Source organism: Alternaria conjuncta (genome assembly GCF_024043145.1).
Source record: "Alternaria conjuncta strain BMP 0040 chromosome Unknown scaffold_35, whole genome shotgun sequence".
NCBI lineage: Eukaryota > Fungi > Ascomycota > Dothideomycetes > Pleosporales > Pleosporaceae > Alternaria > Alternaria conjuncta.
Genome location: NW_026250124.1, coordinates 123015 through 136284, shown reverse-complemented (window position 1 = coordinate 136284; position 13270 = coordinate 123015). Strand labels below are relative to the sequence as shown.

The 13270-nt window shown below is 53.0% G+C and overlaps 6 protein-coding genes across 6 annotated transcripts; 3 read left to right on the top strand and 3 right to left on the bottom strand.

Annotated features, from left to right (window-relative positions):
* Window positions 1-929: 929 nt before the first annotated feature.
* Window positions 930-2204, bottom strand: J4E85_011470 (uncharacterized protein; the record flags this gene model as incomplete). Its single annotated transcript, XM_051475673.1, has 2 exons — window positions 930-2058; window positions 2113-2204. 2 exons carry the CDS (start codon window positions 2202-2204, stop codon window positions 930-932), a joined length of 1221 nt encoding a protein of 406 aa, XP_051320566.1.
* Window positions 2205-2527: 323 nt separating this feature from the next.
* Window positions 2528-4484, top strand: J4E85_011469 (uncharacterized protein; the record flags this gene model as incomplete). Its single annotated transcript, XM_051475672.1, has 5 exons — window positions 2528-2552; window positions 2621-2652; window positions 2704-3885; window positions 3933-4197; window positions 4249-4484. 5 exons carry the CDS (start codon window positions 2528-2530, stop codon window positions 4482-4484), a joined length of 1740 nt encoding a protein of 579 aa, XP_051320565.1.
* Window positions 4485-5221: 737 nt separating this feature from the next.
* On the top strand, window positions 5222-6261 carry J4E85_011468 (uncharacterized protein; the record flags this gene model as incomplete). The annotated part of the gene is made up of 2 exons (XM_051475671.1): window positions 5222-5946; window positions 6000-6261. The coding sequence occupies 2 exons, from the start codon at window positions 5222-5224 to the stop codon at window positions 6259-6261; spliced, it is 987 nt and encodes a 328-aa protein (XP_051320564.1).
* A 1561-nt stretch (window positions 6262-7822) lies between these two features.
* On the bottom strand, window positions 7823-8287 carry J4E85_011467 (uncharacterized protein; the record flags this gene model as incomplete). Its single annotated transcript, XM_051475670.1, has 2 exons — window positions 7823-7949; window positions 8004-8287. The coding sequence occupies 2 exons, from the start codon at window positions 8285-8287 to the stop codon at window positions 7823-7825; spliced, it is 411 nt and encodes a 136-aa protein (XP_051320563.1).
* Window positions 8288-8552: 265 nt separating this feature from the next.
* On the bottom strand, window positions 8553-9608 carry J4E85_011466 (uncharacterized protein; the record flags this gene model as incomplete). The annotated part of the gene is made up of 1 exon (XM_051475669.1): window positions 8553-9608. One exon carries the CDS (start codon window positions 9606-9608, stop codon window positions 8553-8555), a length of 1056 nt encoding a protein of 351 aa, XP_051320562.1.
* Window positions 9609-11768: 2160 nt separating this feature from the next.
* Window positions 11769-13124, top strand: J4E85_011465 (uncharacterized protein; the record flags this gene model as incomplete). The annotated part of the gene is made up of 1 exon (XM_051475668.1): window positions 11769-13124. One exon carries the CDS (start codon window positions 11769-11771, stop codon window positions 13122-13124), a length of 1356 nt encoding a protein of 451 aa, XP_051320561.1.
* Window positions 13125-13270: the final 146 nt, after the last annotated feature.

Genomic DNA, 13270 nt, shown 5'->3' with positions numbered 1-13270 from the left:
AGAACAGCAGATTGCCAGAACGGCGAATCCACAAATCTGCTGCTCATGCTTTTTGTAGACTTGCCAGAACGTCGAAATGTCAGAACGTCAGATTTCCAAAAAGTCACGCTGCCAAAACGTCAGATTGCCAGAACGTCAAATTGCCAGGACGGCATTTCCTCAAATGTGTTCCTAACCTCATTTGTAGGATTGCCAGAACGTCAAACTGCCAGAACGTCAGGTTGTCAGAACTTCAGATTGCTAGAACGTCAAATAGTTAGAACGTCAGATTGCCAGGACGTCAGTTTGCCAGACCGTCAATTTGTCAGAACGTCAACTGGCCAGAACGACAGATTGCCAGAACGTCAAATCGCCAGGACGGCAATTCTTCAAATCCGTTCCTCGTCTTTTCTGCCTGTGGACGAAAATACCAATTCCTTTTTGTCGCACAACTCACTCCCGCAAGGCTCCAGACAAGCTTTCTGCGTAGTCGTAGTGGAACAGATATAGACGAGCCTACAAGAAGCTTCCCTTATGAGGACGCTTCCCCGCAAAGCTTACGATACAATCATCACATTTGCTAGGGCGGTAAACTCGTGGAATACGACACTAGTGACTGGCAGCTATGATCTGTACGAGGATAAGGATGTTGAAGTCTTGATTGAAGGGCTAGTCTAAGCTCGTTGTCGCTTGCTCCTACGTGTGCCCTCATGCTTCATCGTGACCACTGGTTGCTCCTCGTCGGGCACCTTCTTTATACGCTTCCGCTTAAGAACCTCCTTCTCGGCTGTTGTATGTTTTTGATCTTTTTTGCGTGTGAGGGCAAAAAGAGCATTTCTTTTTTGGTTGCAGCGGTGCAATGATCGAACGTGACACCAAGGTGACGGACAGCAATGAGCTGCCCAGTTGTACGAGAAAAAGGATGTTGACCTGTTGATTGTAGGGCTGACCTAAGTTCTTTGTCGTTTGCTCCTGCGAGTGCCCTCTTTTTTCACTATCACAGTCCGCTCCTCCTCGGGCTCCTTCTTTATACGTTTCCGTTTGACAACCTCCTTCTTGACTGTCTCTTGTAGAACAATGTCCTCTTCCTCCTTTTTTATTGTCACCTCTTCGTCCTTGACCTCGACCTTGGCGACGACCCGATCCGAGAATGCCTTCAGGTCCGCCGTGAACAAGACGGAATGCGCCCATCCAGCTTCTTTACCCCACAGCTTCCGAAAGAGGTTTCCAATGGCAGCGTATGTAGCAGCGGTCAAGCTGCTGTGCTTGCCCTTGCCGAACCTGTAGTCCTTCTGTGCAATCTGCCAGACATGGGTGTCGACGGGTACAGACTCGGACCAGCCGAGCCCAAAGAGACACACACAGTCTGCGACCTTTGGACCCACGCCATGGAGGGCAAGGAGCTCCTCGTGTGCTTGCCGGTAGCCCTCGCGACCACCTTCGAGCATCTCTCCGGCGGGCTTCTCTTCCATGCCAAACTGCGGACACTCAGGATTGCTCAGGTCCTCCAACCACTTCATGCCCTTATCCTCGGAGACCATTCGAGCAGTCTTTGCAATGTACTTGGCGCGGTATCCGAACCCAAGCTTCATGAGATGCGCCTCGACGTCGGGGCCCGAGAGGGCATCGGGGGTGGGGAAGTCGTGGTAGGGTATGTCGTCGATGGTGCCTATATGTGGCCCGTAGTGCAAGCAGAGATTGTGTACCATGCCCGATATGCGACTGATATTGTTGTTGCTACTGCATATGAAGCCGATGAGTGCCTCCCAAGCATCTTGTCGCAGGATCCTGATACCCGTGAACTTGGGTGCGCGCTTCTTGAAGTTGGCGTCGGAGGCTGCCCATTGCTCGTACAGCTGGCCAAGATTGGGCGCGAGGTTGAAGTAGTGCTTTATGAGAGCAGCGGTATCGTCTTCCTCGGGGGCGACTGAGGGCGCTTTGGAAGGAGGTGGCGTAGGGAGAGCGGTGGTGACAGGCGGGTATGTGGCGCGATAGTGAAGATATTCGGCATCCTGACGGAGGGAGAGTATGCGACCATGGAGAGCCATGGACCACACGTCATCAGCTGACTTGCGCCATCTAGTCGCACGTTAGGATATGTTGCGACTCGAGTACTGGGGCAGGGAAAGATACCTGAATGATTGTCCACATCGCAAAGTCGTGCTGATGCATAGCTCAGTGAGGCTTGTAGGCAGCTTGTGCCATTCAGCGGCGCGTAATGCCATTGTCGTTATAGTCGCGGTCTGCGCCAGGAGTGAATGATGCATCATGGTCTGGCGTCGGTGACAGGGGTAAGGCGCCAAGGGAACGGCGCGCTAAGGCAGGCCCCGACTTTCTCTCACACGTTTTCCGCGACGGCAACCGCAACCACCGCACAAGCATCGCGTCCTAGAGCCGGGACTGTTGCGAGTTGCTGATTCATCCACTGTTCCTTGATCAGATCTGCTAATTGCAGCTTCTCCCGCCATCTCACCCCCGACAGCAGCAGCATCTTACGCGGCTGAACACACGACGGCGCAAGAGCTCCTAGCAGCCACAACCGCCCACCATGAACGGCGATAGCTATTCCAGAGGTAAGCGAGTCTATCAGTACACGTACTGACTAGTGCACAGCTCCCAGAATCAAGACTAACAAAAGCAGACGGTGGCCGATCCAGCGGATCGCGCAACTACGTGAGTGCCGACACTCGTCGCGACAAAAGCGAGCGTACGCTGACTGAACAGTCCTCGAGAGATGACCATCGCGATCGCGGCGAACGGGGCGACCGTGGTGGCGACAGGCGCCGCCGCCGTTCTCGCTCCCCACGCCACGGCGGAGGGTCCCGCCGCGACTACGAGGTAGACACGTACTCTTCTAGCCGCGACTACCGCGAGCGCGAGCGCGAAGACACATACGCCCGCCGTGAGCGTCGCGATGACCGGGGCGAGCGTGGAGGAGAGCGTGGTGCCGAGCGCGGTGCCTGGGGCGATTCCTACTCCCGACGCGACCGACCTCGAGGAGGCGACCGCGACCGCGACGACGACCGTGGCCACCGACGGGAACGTGGAGACCGCAACGAAAGGGGCGGCGACCGATTTGGAGGCGAAGAGCGCAGAGGCGGACGGGGAGGACGTGATGGAGGCTTTGGCGGCGGACGCGATAGGATGCGTGCGCAAAAAGAGGAATCTCCGCCGTTCAACAAGCCGCGCGAGGCTACCCCCGACCTCACCACCTTTACGAACATCCAGAAGCGCGAGCGTCGCATGACGCAATGGGACATCAAGCCTGCAGGCTACGAGAACATCACCGCCGAGCAGGCGAAGCTGTCGGGCATGTTCCCGCTGCCGGGAGCTCCTCGCGCTGCGCCAATGGACCCGTCCAAACTCGCCGCCTTCATTTCGCCCTCAGCAGGAACCGCCACCGCTGCCGCCCTCGCAACATCTGGCGCGAAGCAGTCGAAGCGTCTCTATGTACACAACCTGCCCCAGGGCTGCACTTCCCAAGAGATTATGGAGTTCTTCAACAACCAGCTCAACGGTCTCAATGTCGTATCCGGCAACGACCCCTGCCTGTCTGCCCACATCGCTACCAGCAAGGAATACGCTGCATTGGAGTTCAAGGCAGCCGAAGACGCGACCCTCGCTCTCGCTATGAACGGCATTTCCATGCGCGATGACGGAGGCGCACCTGATAGGTCGGGTCTGTCTATCCGCCGTCCGAAGGACTACATTACTCCCACCGCCGACGAGAACGCATACCCGCCTGGTGATGAGGTTTCATCTGTTGTCAAGGACAGCCCTAACAAGCTGAGCATTGTCAATATTCCCACATACATCGAGGAAGAGCAGATTCGAGAGCTCGTCGAGACTATGGGCAAGCTCAAGGCCTTCACTTTGGTCAAGGACACCGGCACCGACCAGCACCGCGTACGCACTTCCCAACCCACTGAACCTACTGAACTAACACAGCCCAGGGTATTGCATTCTGCGAGTATGCTGACAACGGTGTCATCGACGCCGTTATCGAAGGTCTCAACGACATCCCGCTCGGCGATGGTAACCTCAAGGTTTCGCGCGCGACTGTCGGACTCCAGCAAACGACCGGCCTCGACGGTGGAGTTGGCGCCATCTCAATGTTGGCAGGAGCCAGCGCTGCTGAGAACCACGAGCACAGCCGTGTCATCTGCCTGATGAACATGGTCACCTCGGACGAGCTGCTCAACGATGATGAATACGAAGGTAAGCTCGGCAACATCACATGAAACACTGCGCACTTCTAACATCGAACAGAAATCAAGGAAGACATCGAAGAGGAGTGCGGCAAGTACGGACCCATTATCGAGACCAAGATTCCCCGCCCCGCCGGTGCCCGCGTCAACCTCGGTGTTGGCAAGATCTACATCAAGTACAAGGATACAGAGTCTGCCCAGAAGGCTATCAAGGCGCTTGCCGGTCGTCAGTTCTCTCGGAGAACCGTGGTCGCAACAGAGTTCTCTGAGGAAGGCTTTGACGTTGATGCCTGGTAGATATGAGATTGTTTGCGTTGCGCGTTCGACTTCTTCGGGTTGGTGCAGTTGCACGCCATTATTGCCGCGTTGAGGAGTACCAAAAAGAGAGAGTGAAGCTCAGCATTTGTACACTAATTTGGTTCCAGGGGATGTTAGCATGCCCATCGCTGAGATGGTACGAGTATGTGGTCGTATCTTGAATACCTAGGCTAGAGTGCCAGATTGCGCTCAAAGTAGCCTTGCCTAGATATCACACCGCATTGTTATTGCAGTCGATGAATTTGCCATGTGAACACTGTTTACCGATGATAAAAGTGGTGGCCTGAACCCGCTACGGCACTGTTAGACCGCCCGTGGGATGATGATGAATAGGAGCTAATTCCGCCTTAATGCCGTAGCTGCCGTCGCTAAGCCCGACGCTACTGAAGATCCGAGAATCGTTTGGTCCGTCACGGTCATATGTGGTTCGTCGCGTTCCACAGTAGCTCGTTTTGGCGTGAGTCTCAAGGATGCTGCCCAGGAAGGTCTGGAACTTGGTGATATCATATCCCAAGAATACATCCTCTCGGTGCGGGACGGAGAGATTGAAAGCGAACCCCCGCGTGCCGTCAAGGTGCGCGCTTGCCCTAGTCAAGCGCGACCTTTAAGCCCACCGTGATATCACGACGTTAAAAGCGCAAGAGCGCCCTCAACATCGAAAATCTTCATCACCTATCCCGACCAATACCTCCCAGGCTCGTAGCCTAACTATCATCATGGCAAGCATCAGGCGTTTCTTCTACTCCCAACTTTTTATCACGCCACCCAAACCTACCGGCGACCTAACTGGCAAGACCGTCATCGTTACTGGCTCCAATGTCGGTCTTGGGAAGGAATCCGCACGTCACTTCACCCAGCTCAACGCCTCCACCGTCATTCTCGCCGTGCGCTCCATCGAGAAAGGCGAGGCAGCGCGCAAGGACATCGAATCAAGTACCGGCCGCAGCAATGTAGTCAAAGTCATGCAACTCGACATGTCATCCTACCAATCCGTCCTCGATTTCGCCCAGAAAGCAAGCAAAGAGCTCGAACGAGTGGACATTGCAGTTCTCAACGCCGGCGTGACCCGCGCTGCATGGGAAGTTTTCGAACAAGACGAGTCTACCATCACCGTGAACGTCGTTTCTACCTTCCTGCTGGCCTTCGCCTTGTTACCCAAGCTCAAGGACACGGCAAGCAAGTTCAACATCAGACCCACGCTTACCATTGTGAGCTCCGAAGTGCACGAGTGGGCGACTTTCGACGAGATCAAAGCACCCGAGGGCAAGCTCTTCGAGAGACTGAACGAGAAAGTTGTTAATGGGAAGGATGTTAGCCTAAACAACCGGTATCAAGTTAGCAAGCTACTCGAGGTACTCTTTGTCCGCGCATTCTGCGAGCGATACCCCGAGTCGCAAATCCCAGTCACCGTCAACCTTGTCAACCCTGGCTTCTGCCACTCGTAAGTTTACTGTCTTCCATTTCACTGTCTCTCTTATGCTAATCCTTTGAAAGCGAGTTCGGTCGCGAAAATGGAATTGCCGTCGCGATTGGACGCTTCCTTCTTGCGCGAAAAACGGAAGTCGGATCAAGGACTCTCACGCACGCTGGTATTTCGGGTGTTGAGACGCACGGCAAGTATCTCAGTGACTGTGAGATTACGGAGCCGAGTTCTTATGTGCGTAGTGAGGAGGGTAAGAGAGATCAAGAGAGGGTTTGGAAAGAGTTGACAGCGAAGTTGGAGGGTATTAAGGCTGGGATTACAGAGAGCTTTTAGGGCGGTGATACAATGAATCGGCTTTCGAACTACATGAGCTGCAGTCAGTGACGTACAGAGCTCACTTCAACTGGCACAGACATTCTTGGCTGGGTACTTTCGCCTTTCGTTTTGAGCTAACCCCCTTGCAAGGTCCCGACTTTCACCAGTTCTACGCACACCACACACTCAACTGAGAGCTCAGGTCTACAGCCATGGCCACCGGTATGAATACTGACTACCCCGTCGTGCCGATTCGAAGATATCTCGATGCTGTCGAAGACATGGCCGTACCGTCTAGACGCGCACAGGGTACCGGCCGCGCATATACTCGCCCACCGTTGTCGTTGTTCGAGCAACTTCCGTTGGAGATTCGTCAAGAGATATATGGATGGCTCGGCTTCCCCATCGGCGGCAAAGTATGGGAGCTTATTGCCACGACGCAAGGTGGAATGCGTGTACGCACGACCATACAATATATCCTCTTCCCAAGATGGGATTTGTTCCCAGAGGGTTTTTATGATGTCAAATATGCGACTGCTCATTCGCCACTACAATCAAGGTGGAACTGCGTGGAAGAGGTAAATCACACGAGAGCATGTCGTACGTCACTAAAACTCTGCAGCTATTCAGTTGGCGGTCTGGACTTCTGTTCGTCTCTACGGGCATTCGACGCGAACTTTGGGATACGATCTTCCGGAGCATCGACATAGTGTTCGGTTTCCAAATTAGCAGCAAGGCTGTCCATTTTAGTGACCCACACGGAGGAGGGAACTACGGCAATGATCGACCGAAGTAAGCTTGCGACAATACTCATATCACTGGTGTTAGAGGCTGATGTTTTAGGGGCTTCTACCGCATGCACCTCAAGGATGAGCAATTTGCCAATCTAACCAAGGTCACTCTCACTGAGAAATGCGGTCATACATATTCCACCGACAACCCTCATCGCATGGCCAAAGTCTCACCCCGCTCCATACTAGTTCGCCAAGCGCATTCCGTACGATACATCGCAGATCATTGTCCCTTTCTCACCCAGTTCCGGATACAGCCTTACCTCCAAGGCTCCGTGACCTGGAGTTCACGAAAGCGCCATGGCCTTCGTGGCGTTGCACCAAAGTCTATGGAAGCTCTGATTCGGGCTATCGTATACCTCTCAGAAAAGTGTGAGTATCTAGAGACCATCTACATACGGGCCGTAGTCGAGGTTCACAGGACAAAAGATTGCTATTTGGATCAAAAGCAGTGCAGACTCAACCATCGCTTAGGTTCGTGTATGTGCCGAGATCAAGATTACGGGTACTTATTGGAGGAAATGAGCTGCGCGGAACGTGTGGATGGGGTGGAGATGTGGGTAAGGTGTTTCCTTGATCGCTTGCGGATGCACAAGCCTGTTTGGGAGTTGGAGGAGTGATCTTGCAGTCTTTGAGCTTAGCGTTATCAGTGCGGAATATGTTGGAGGACCGAAGTCTTGCGACGAAGGCTTTCATGTATTGCACTAAGCTACTGATCGCTACATGTAAATTATCAACATTTCCGCTTAATCACACATTGCAGTCGTCTCTCTGACAGCTGCAGTACTTCAAAGATCAATCTGAGCCGCAGGTCTCGCGATGTTGGTACGCCAGGTGTGCACATTCACTGGGTTCTTCTGGTAGACGTTGACTTCGAAGAACTTGTTGTGAGCCGCACACTTGAAGTTCTTGTACCTAAAATGCTATTAGTCTCAAATTGTCTTGATTCATCATCTTCACTACACTGACGTGTTCAGCTTCTCGAAGTCCGCATCAATGAGCCATTGCTCAGTCACCTCAGCGAATGTGCCATCGGGACCGGTAACAAAGTATCTCTTGCTATCCAGCGGGCCGTAGTCCGCTTGCTTGACGACTTGAACTGCGAATGTAACGTTGGTCGCTGACGGCGCGGTACCAGTATCGCTTGCTTTGGGATAGTTTCCCCAATCCATGAATGTTTCGAACTTGGATTCGTGGGACAGATAACGGTTTCTATATCCCTGGATATCTGAGCAGCAGAATATTGAAAGCATGATTGGCAAGTAAACTGGATATCCGTTCCAGTGAGCGGTTTCTGTGGCAGGGGAATGAGCTCCAGAAAGTATGTGTAGCTCTTATAATTGCGCAGTGTTTGTCAGTGAATATGCAGCAGCAGACATGAACAAAGAAGGTCCGTCACGTGCAATTTGTATCACTGGTTCTTGCGATTACGGCATGATTGGTGAGAAGGTAAGGCTCAATTCGTCTATACTACACAAACTACAACTAAAGGGTATCGTCTCATCTAATCATAAGCTCCTAGTTCTTGAGCACGTAACGGTACCTGGGAAGGCCCTTCTCGAAGTCAACGATAACATCGTTGGCCTCGGACATAGGCCTGACCTGAACCCAAGCCTTGAGGTTGGTCTTCTTGGCCAACTCCAACATGTCGCGGATGTGCTGCCTGGTACCGATCAAGCTACCAGCGATCTTCAAGTTCTTGAAGATGAGGCCCATGGGGGAGAAAGAGGGCAATGGGTCGTCGGGGGCACCGAGCTGAACGAAAGTACCGTTGACGTCGAGGAGGTTGAGGTACTGGTCGAGAGGGAAACCACCGGAGATGGTGGAGATGATGATGTCGAGGCCGGCGGCGTTCTTGTTCATCCAGTCGGGGTCCTCGCCGGTAGCGATGAACTTGTCAGCACCGAGCTCGAGAGCGTCGGCCTTCTTGCTGGAGGAACGGGAGATGGCAACGACCTCGTCGCATCCGAGAGCCTTCGCGAAGAGGAGGGCGAAGTGACCGAGACCACCGATACCGACAACACCGACACGCTTTCCTGGGCCGGCACCGTACGAGACGAGAGGGTTGTAGACGGTTACACCACCGCACATGAGAGGGGCGGCGAACTCTGAAGGAAGACCCTCGGGGATGGGGATGGCGAAAGCGGCAGGTCCACGCCAGTTCTTAGCGTAACCACCCATGGCCTTGTCGCCGGTGCTGTACTTGGCGTTGTAGGTCATGACGAAGTTGTTGCAGTTGCTCTCCTGCTTGGTCTTGCAGGGCCTGCAGCCCTCGCAGCAGTCGCTCTGAGCACCAACACCAACGCGGTCACCGACCTTGAGGTCCTTGACATCGTCTCCTACGCGGGTGACCTTTCCGATGATCTCGTGACCGACGACGAGGGGGTAGTCTGAGGGGCCCCAGCCGGAGCGGAGAGTGTGGATGTCGGAGCCGCAGACACCGCAGTGGCTGATCTCCATCTCGATGTCGGTAGACTCGAACTTCTTGGGGGTGTAGTCACCCCATTGCATGTTGCCATCGGCGGCGGAGGGGTCATGGGCGACCCATCCCTTGAAGTCTGGTGAGGAAGACATGATTGTTTGGTGACGTTACTGAGTAGGAGGGGAAGAATGAGTTGTCGTATGAGAGGTTAGGATTGTTTGATGAGATGCAGAACCTACAACTACTTCTCGTCGGTCTTATACCTATACACATTTTCTAGAAGTTTTCCAGCATTTGTAATACATCAAGAGACGGTATGAGGTTGCCGTTTCGTTATCCTAGTGTTTTGCTCTTTCGCCGATCTACGCCGACGGCATCGGACCCACTTTGACGACGTTTTTGAGCCTCAAGCGGTGCGTGCACAGCATATCCGTTAAACCCGCCCTCACCGGTCCGATAAGGGTATGGGTCTGAGGCGACAAGACTGCAAAACTCTCGGACGAGGCTCGCGGTGAAGACGTCAATCTGGGGCCAGTCCCGTAACGTGTATCATCGATCTGCCGCGACACGTGGAAAGCCCAAGGAGGAAGGCGTTTCGAACAGCGCTAATCTAGTTCCCGTTGACGTGTCGGGATTTAGAATCGGTTCGAATCTTTCTGTGCTTCTAGACCTGGTTTTGTTATTATGTCAACATCTCAGAGATCTCCCTTTGCGTTGACCGCCAGGCTGAACACGCGCGCTCTCTTCAACATACAACCCACCTCATGCCATTGTCTCATGCACTTGGCCTGACAATACCGGTTTTTATATCTCTCAGAAAGGGCCGGGGTTGTCATGCACAAGATCGTGTGACCGGAAGTAACATCATAACAAGTTAGCATATCAGGGACTAATTGAAGTAATCGCAGATCTCAAGGAAAGACACTGCAGTTTTATTAGCGGAGAGGTTCCTTCTCATCAAGCAAGTTTCTCCTTTATCCACTCAAGACCTTTTTTCAGCGCATGCTTCGCTTCTTCGTACTCTTGCCACTGAAGATTCACTTCGGCCCTTCTACGTTCAAGCGGTTCGCGGCCTGGTATCGAAAGCCTTGCGTCATAGGTTTCGGCGCCATCATCGAGTTTGATCTTGATGATGCGCTCCTCTTCGACATGACCGCAAAGGAGATCCCATACATGTTTCGTCACTTTGTCGAGTAAGAGCGTTGGTTTGTTGTCTTCGTATCGACAGATAATTGGCAGCTTGATGGAGAATCCGGAGGTGCGAGACCTCATCTCCAGTGGTAGTGTTCGTTCTCCGAAACCATGTTCGGAGCCATATAACGCCTCATCCAGGGCCTTGAGCGCACTTGTCCTCATAGACACTGTAAGCTTTTTTAGAGACATAGAAGATCAGCTAGCCAGAGTATGTGTGTAGAAGTTGAATATGAGTTGCTTCGCGCAGATGACAAGGATCTCAGTTACTGTGTATTTTGCTTACCGGTAAGCAAGCCCAAGACTGCGCTGAAGTCACGCCTGCGGTTAGAGTGACCATGCAAAAACCTTTTCCAGTCGCTCAATGACAAGTCATATGTAGCTTGATGGAATCTTTGAAGGCGTGAGTTGGGCAGCGCCACGACTGCACCACGAGGCGTTTTAGCTTAGCACTTCCAGGCGCTGCGTCCGCGGGTATGTGAAGCATGGCGGTGAATTCTGGATAGCAATATAAAGATATCAACAAAGTTCACAAGCTGCCGATGATGTGGCGATGAAGAACAATGGCTATGTTGAAATGCAGCTGTTGCATCGTGAAGATTGTTGGTGTTGAGATCTCGGGCGACATGGGCCGAAGCGGAGATGACGTCTAGCGTCTTGGCAGTCGTCATGGCTGGCCCAAACTCTCGATGGCAGACGATTCCGGAGAAACCACGATGCCCTTCTACAGTCCCGAATTCGAACGTGTGACGTTTGGAGTCCACGCGGAAACGAGCATTATGGGGTCGGGATGGACGAAGTGCAGCGGGCAGCGTTGTGAGCAGTTGAGCCCATGTCTTCAGATGATTGAGACAACGGCCACGGCTACAAGACATCAGCAAAACCGCCTTCTTCAGTGTGTCTGGGCGATCGTATAGCCTTTGCGTGTGCGACAAACACAGAGTCTAGGTTTCACACCATGTAAACCAGAACAAAGAAACCAATACTTATTTCATTGACATTGTGTGCCCGTTAGAGCTTTACTCAAAATCTGAAAACACCATCTTTCCCGTCAATATTCGCGGTGCGCGAATCGGAATTCGCCGAATTGACTATCGACACGCGTCCATCAAGTGGAAAAGATGGCGCCTGCTGAACCCTTGACCGATAAGCATGCCGTAGGCGACCAGACTGAAGCTGATGCGGTCTCCGTCATTAGCGATGATGAAGACATTGGAGAAGACGCGCGGAAAGATGTCCCGCTACCACCAGAAGTCAAAGGCGGACCTGAAGATGAGCCTTTCGAAACTCTTAAGCACAAAGCTTCACAGCTCATCCTCGATCTTTTTCCTGGTTACTGCGCCCGAGACGTAAAGATTGAACGCATGCAAGACGGAGAAAACAATCGCTTCCTCGGCGTTACGCTTTGTAAAACACCCCCTAAAGCGCCATGGTACACTACTCAGAGAATCCTCGAACTACTCCAGCCATGTCTTACTGGTCGGCCGACACGTCAAAACAAGCGAAAGCGTCTTGTTCTCCGCATACCACACAATCCTGATCAAAACATGCACCATCAAGCTGTCATGCTAGCGTATCTGGGCCTGAAGCTCGAACATCCAGTCCCCAAGATTGTCACCTTTGATCCGACCGCAGATAACGCGCTAGGTCGACCATACATGCTCCAAAAGCGGCTGCCTGGCCAAAGCCTGGACGTTCTCTGGCCAATGTTGAACCAAGCCCAGCGACTCAGTGCCGTGCGAGCCATCTCCACCGTTCTGCTAAATGTGAGGAAGATACGGAACAAGTGCCCAGGCCCCATCGGCATTCGCAACACGACCTACGATCTCAAGAACGATTTCGTCAGCACGGAGCCTGTACCCATTCCCAGAATTAAACAAACCACTGGCCAAGTGTCCTTCAACGTCGCACGTTCAGAGCCGCAAAGCACAAAAGAGTTCCTGCTCGATCTCTGTGCTCGCCAGCGTGTATATGCGACTGCTGCGAAACAGCCTGGTGGCAAAGAAGTGTGGGTTAGGATCGCCAAAGTGATTGAGACATTACATGAGTCCGGCCTCATCCCGGATTCTTCACCGTTCCACTTCTACCATGGCGACTTCAATGCACGCAATCTTCTTGCCTCTGTAACCTCGGAGTCAGAAATAGCGATCACTGGAATCGTAGGCTGGGATTCCGCGCTATTCGCGCCGGCTTTCATGAGCACGCGCGCCCCGTTTTTCCTATGGAGTGGCAATATGGGCAGCGAAGGCGAGGAAGGCGGTGCGTTGGTCGAACCGAAGGAGGCGGATTTGTTGGAGGCCAAGCGTGCTTTTGAAAGTCTTGTGGGCGACAGCTTTCTGAAGGAGGCTTACTCCCCAGCGCTGATTCTCGCGCGCCGGTTGTGGCGCTTTCTGGTCAGTGGTTTCACGAATGGTGCAGATATCTTTCTTGCGGAGGAGATTGTGGAGGAGTTCGAGAGGTTACATTCATCAGCGTAGGCTGGGTGTGGATGTGCAGTAGGGAGCTACCGTAACGTAGGGTCAGATTGTTCGCCGATGCGGTGGTAGCCGGCTAGAAAAACCCCAATTTCGTAGTTTAATAGTAACGCGTTGTGATTGTACTAGGTGTTGACTCGGCAGCAAAG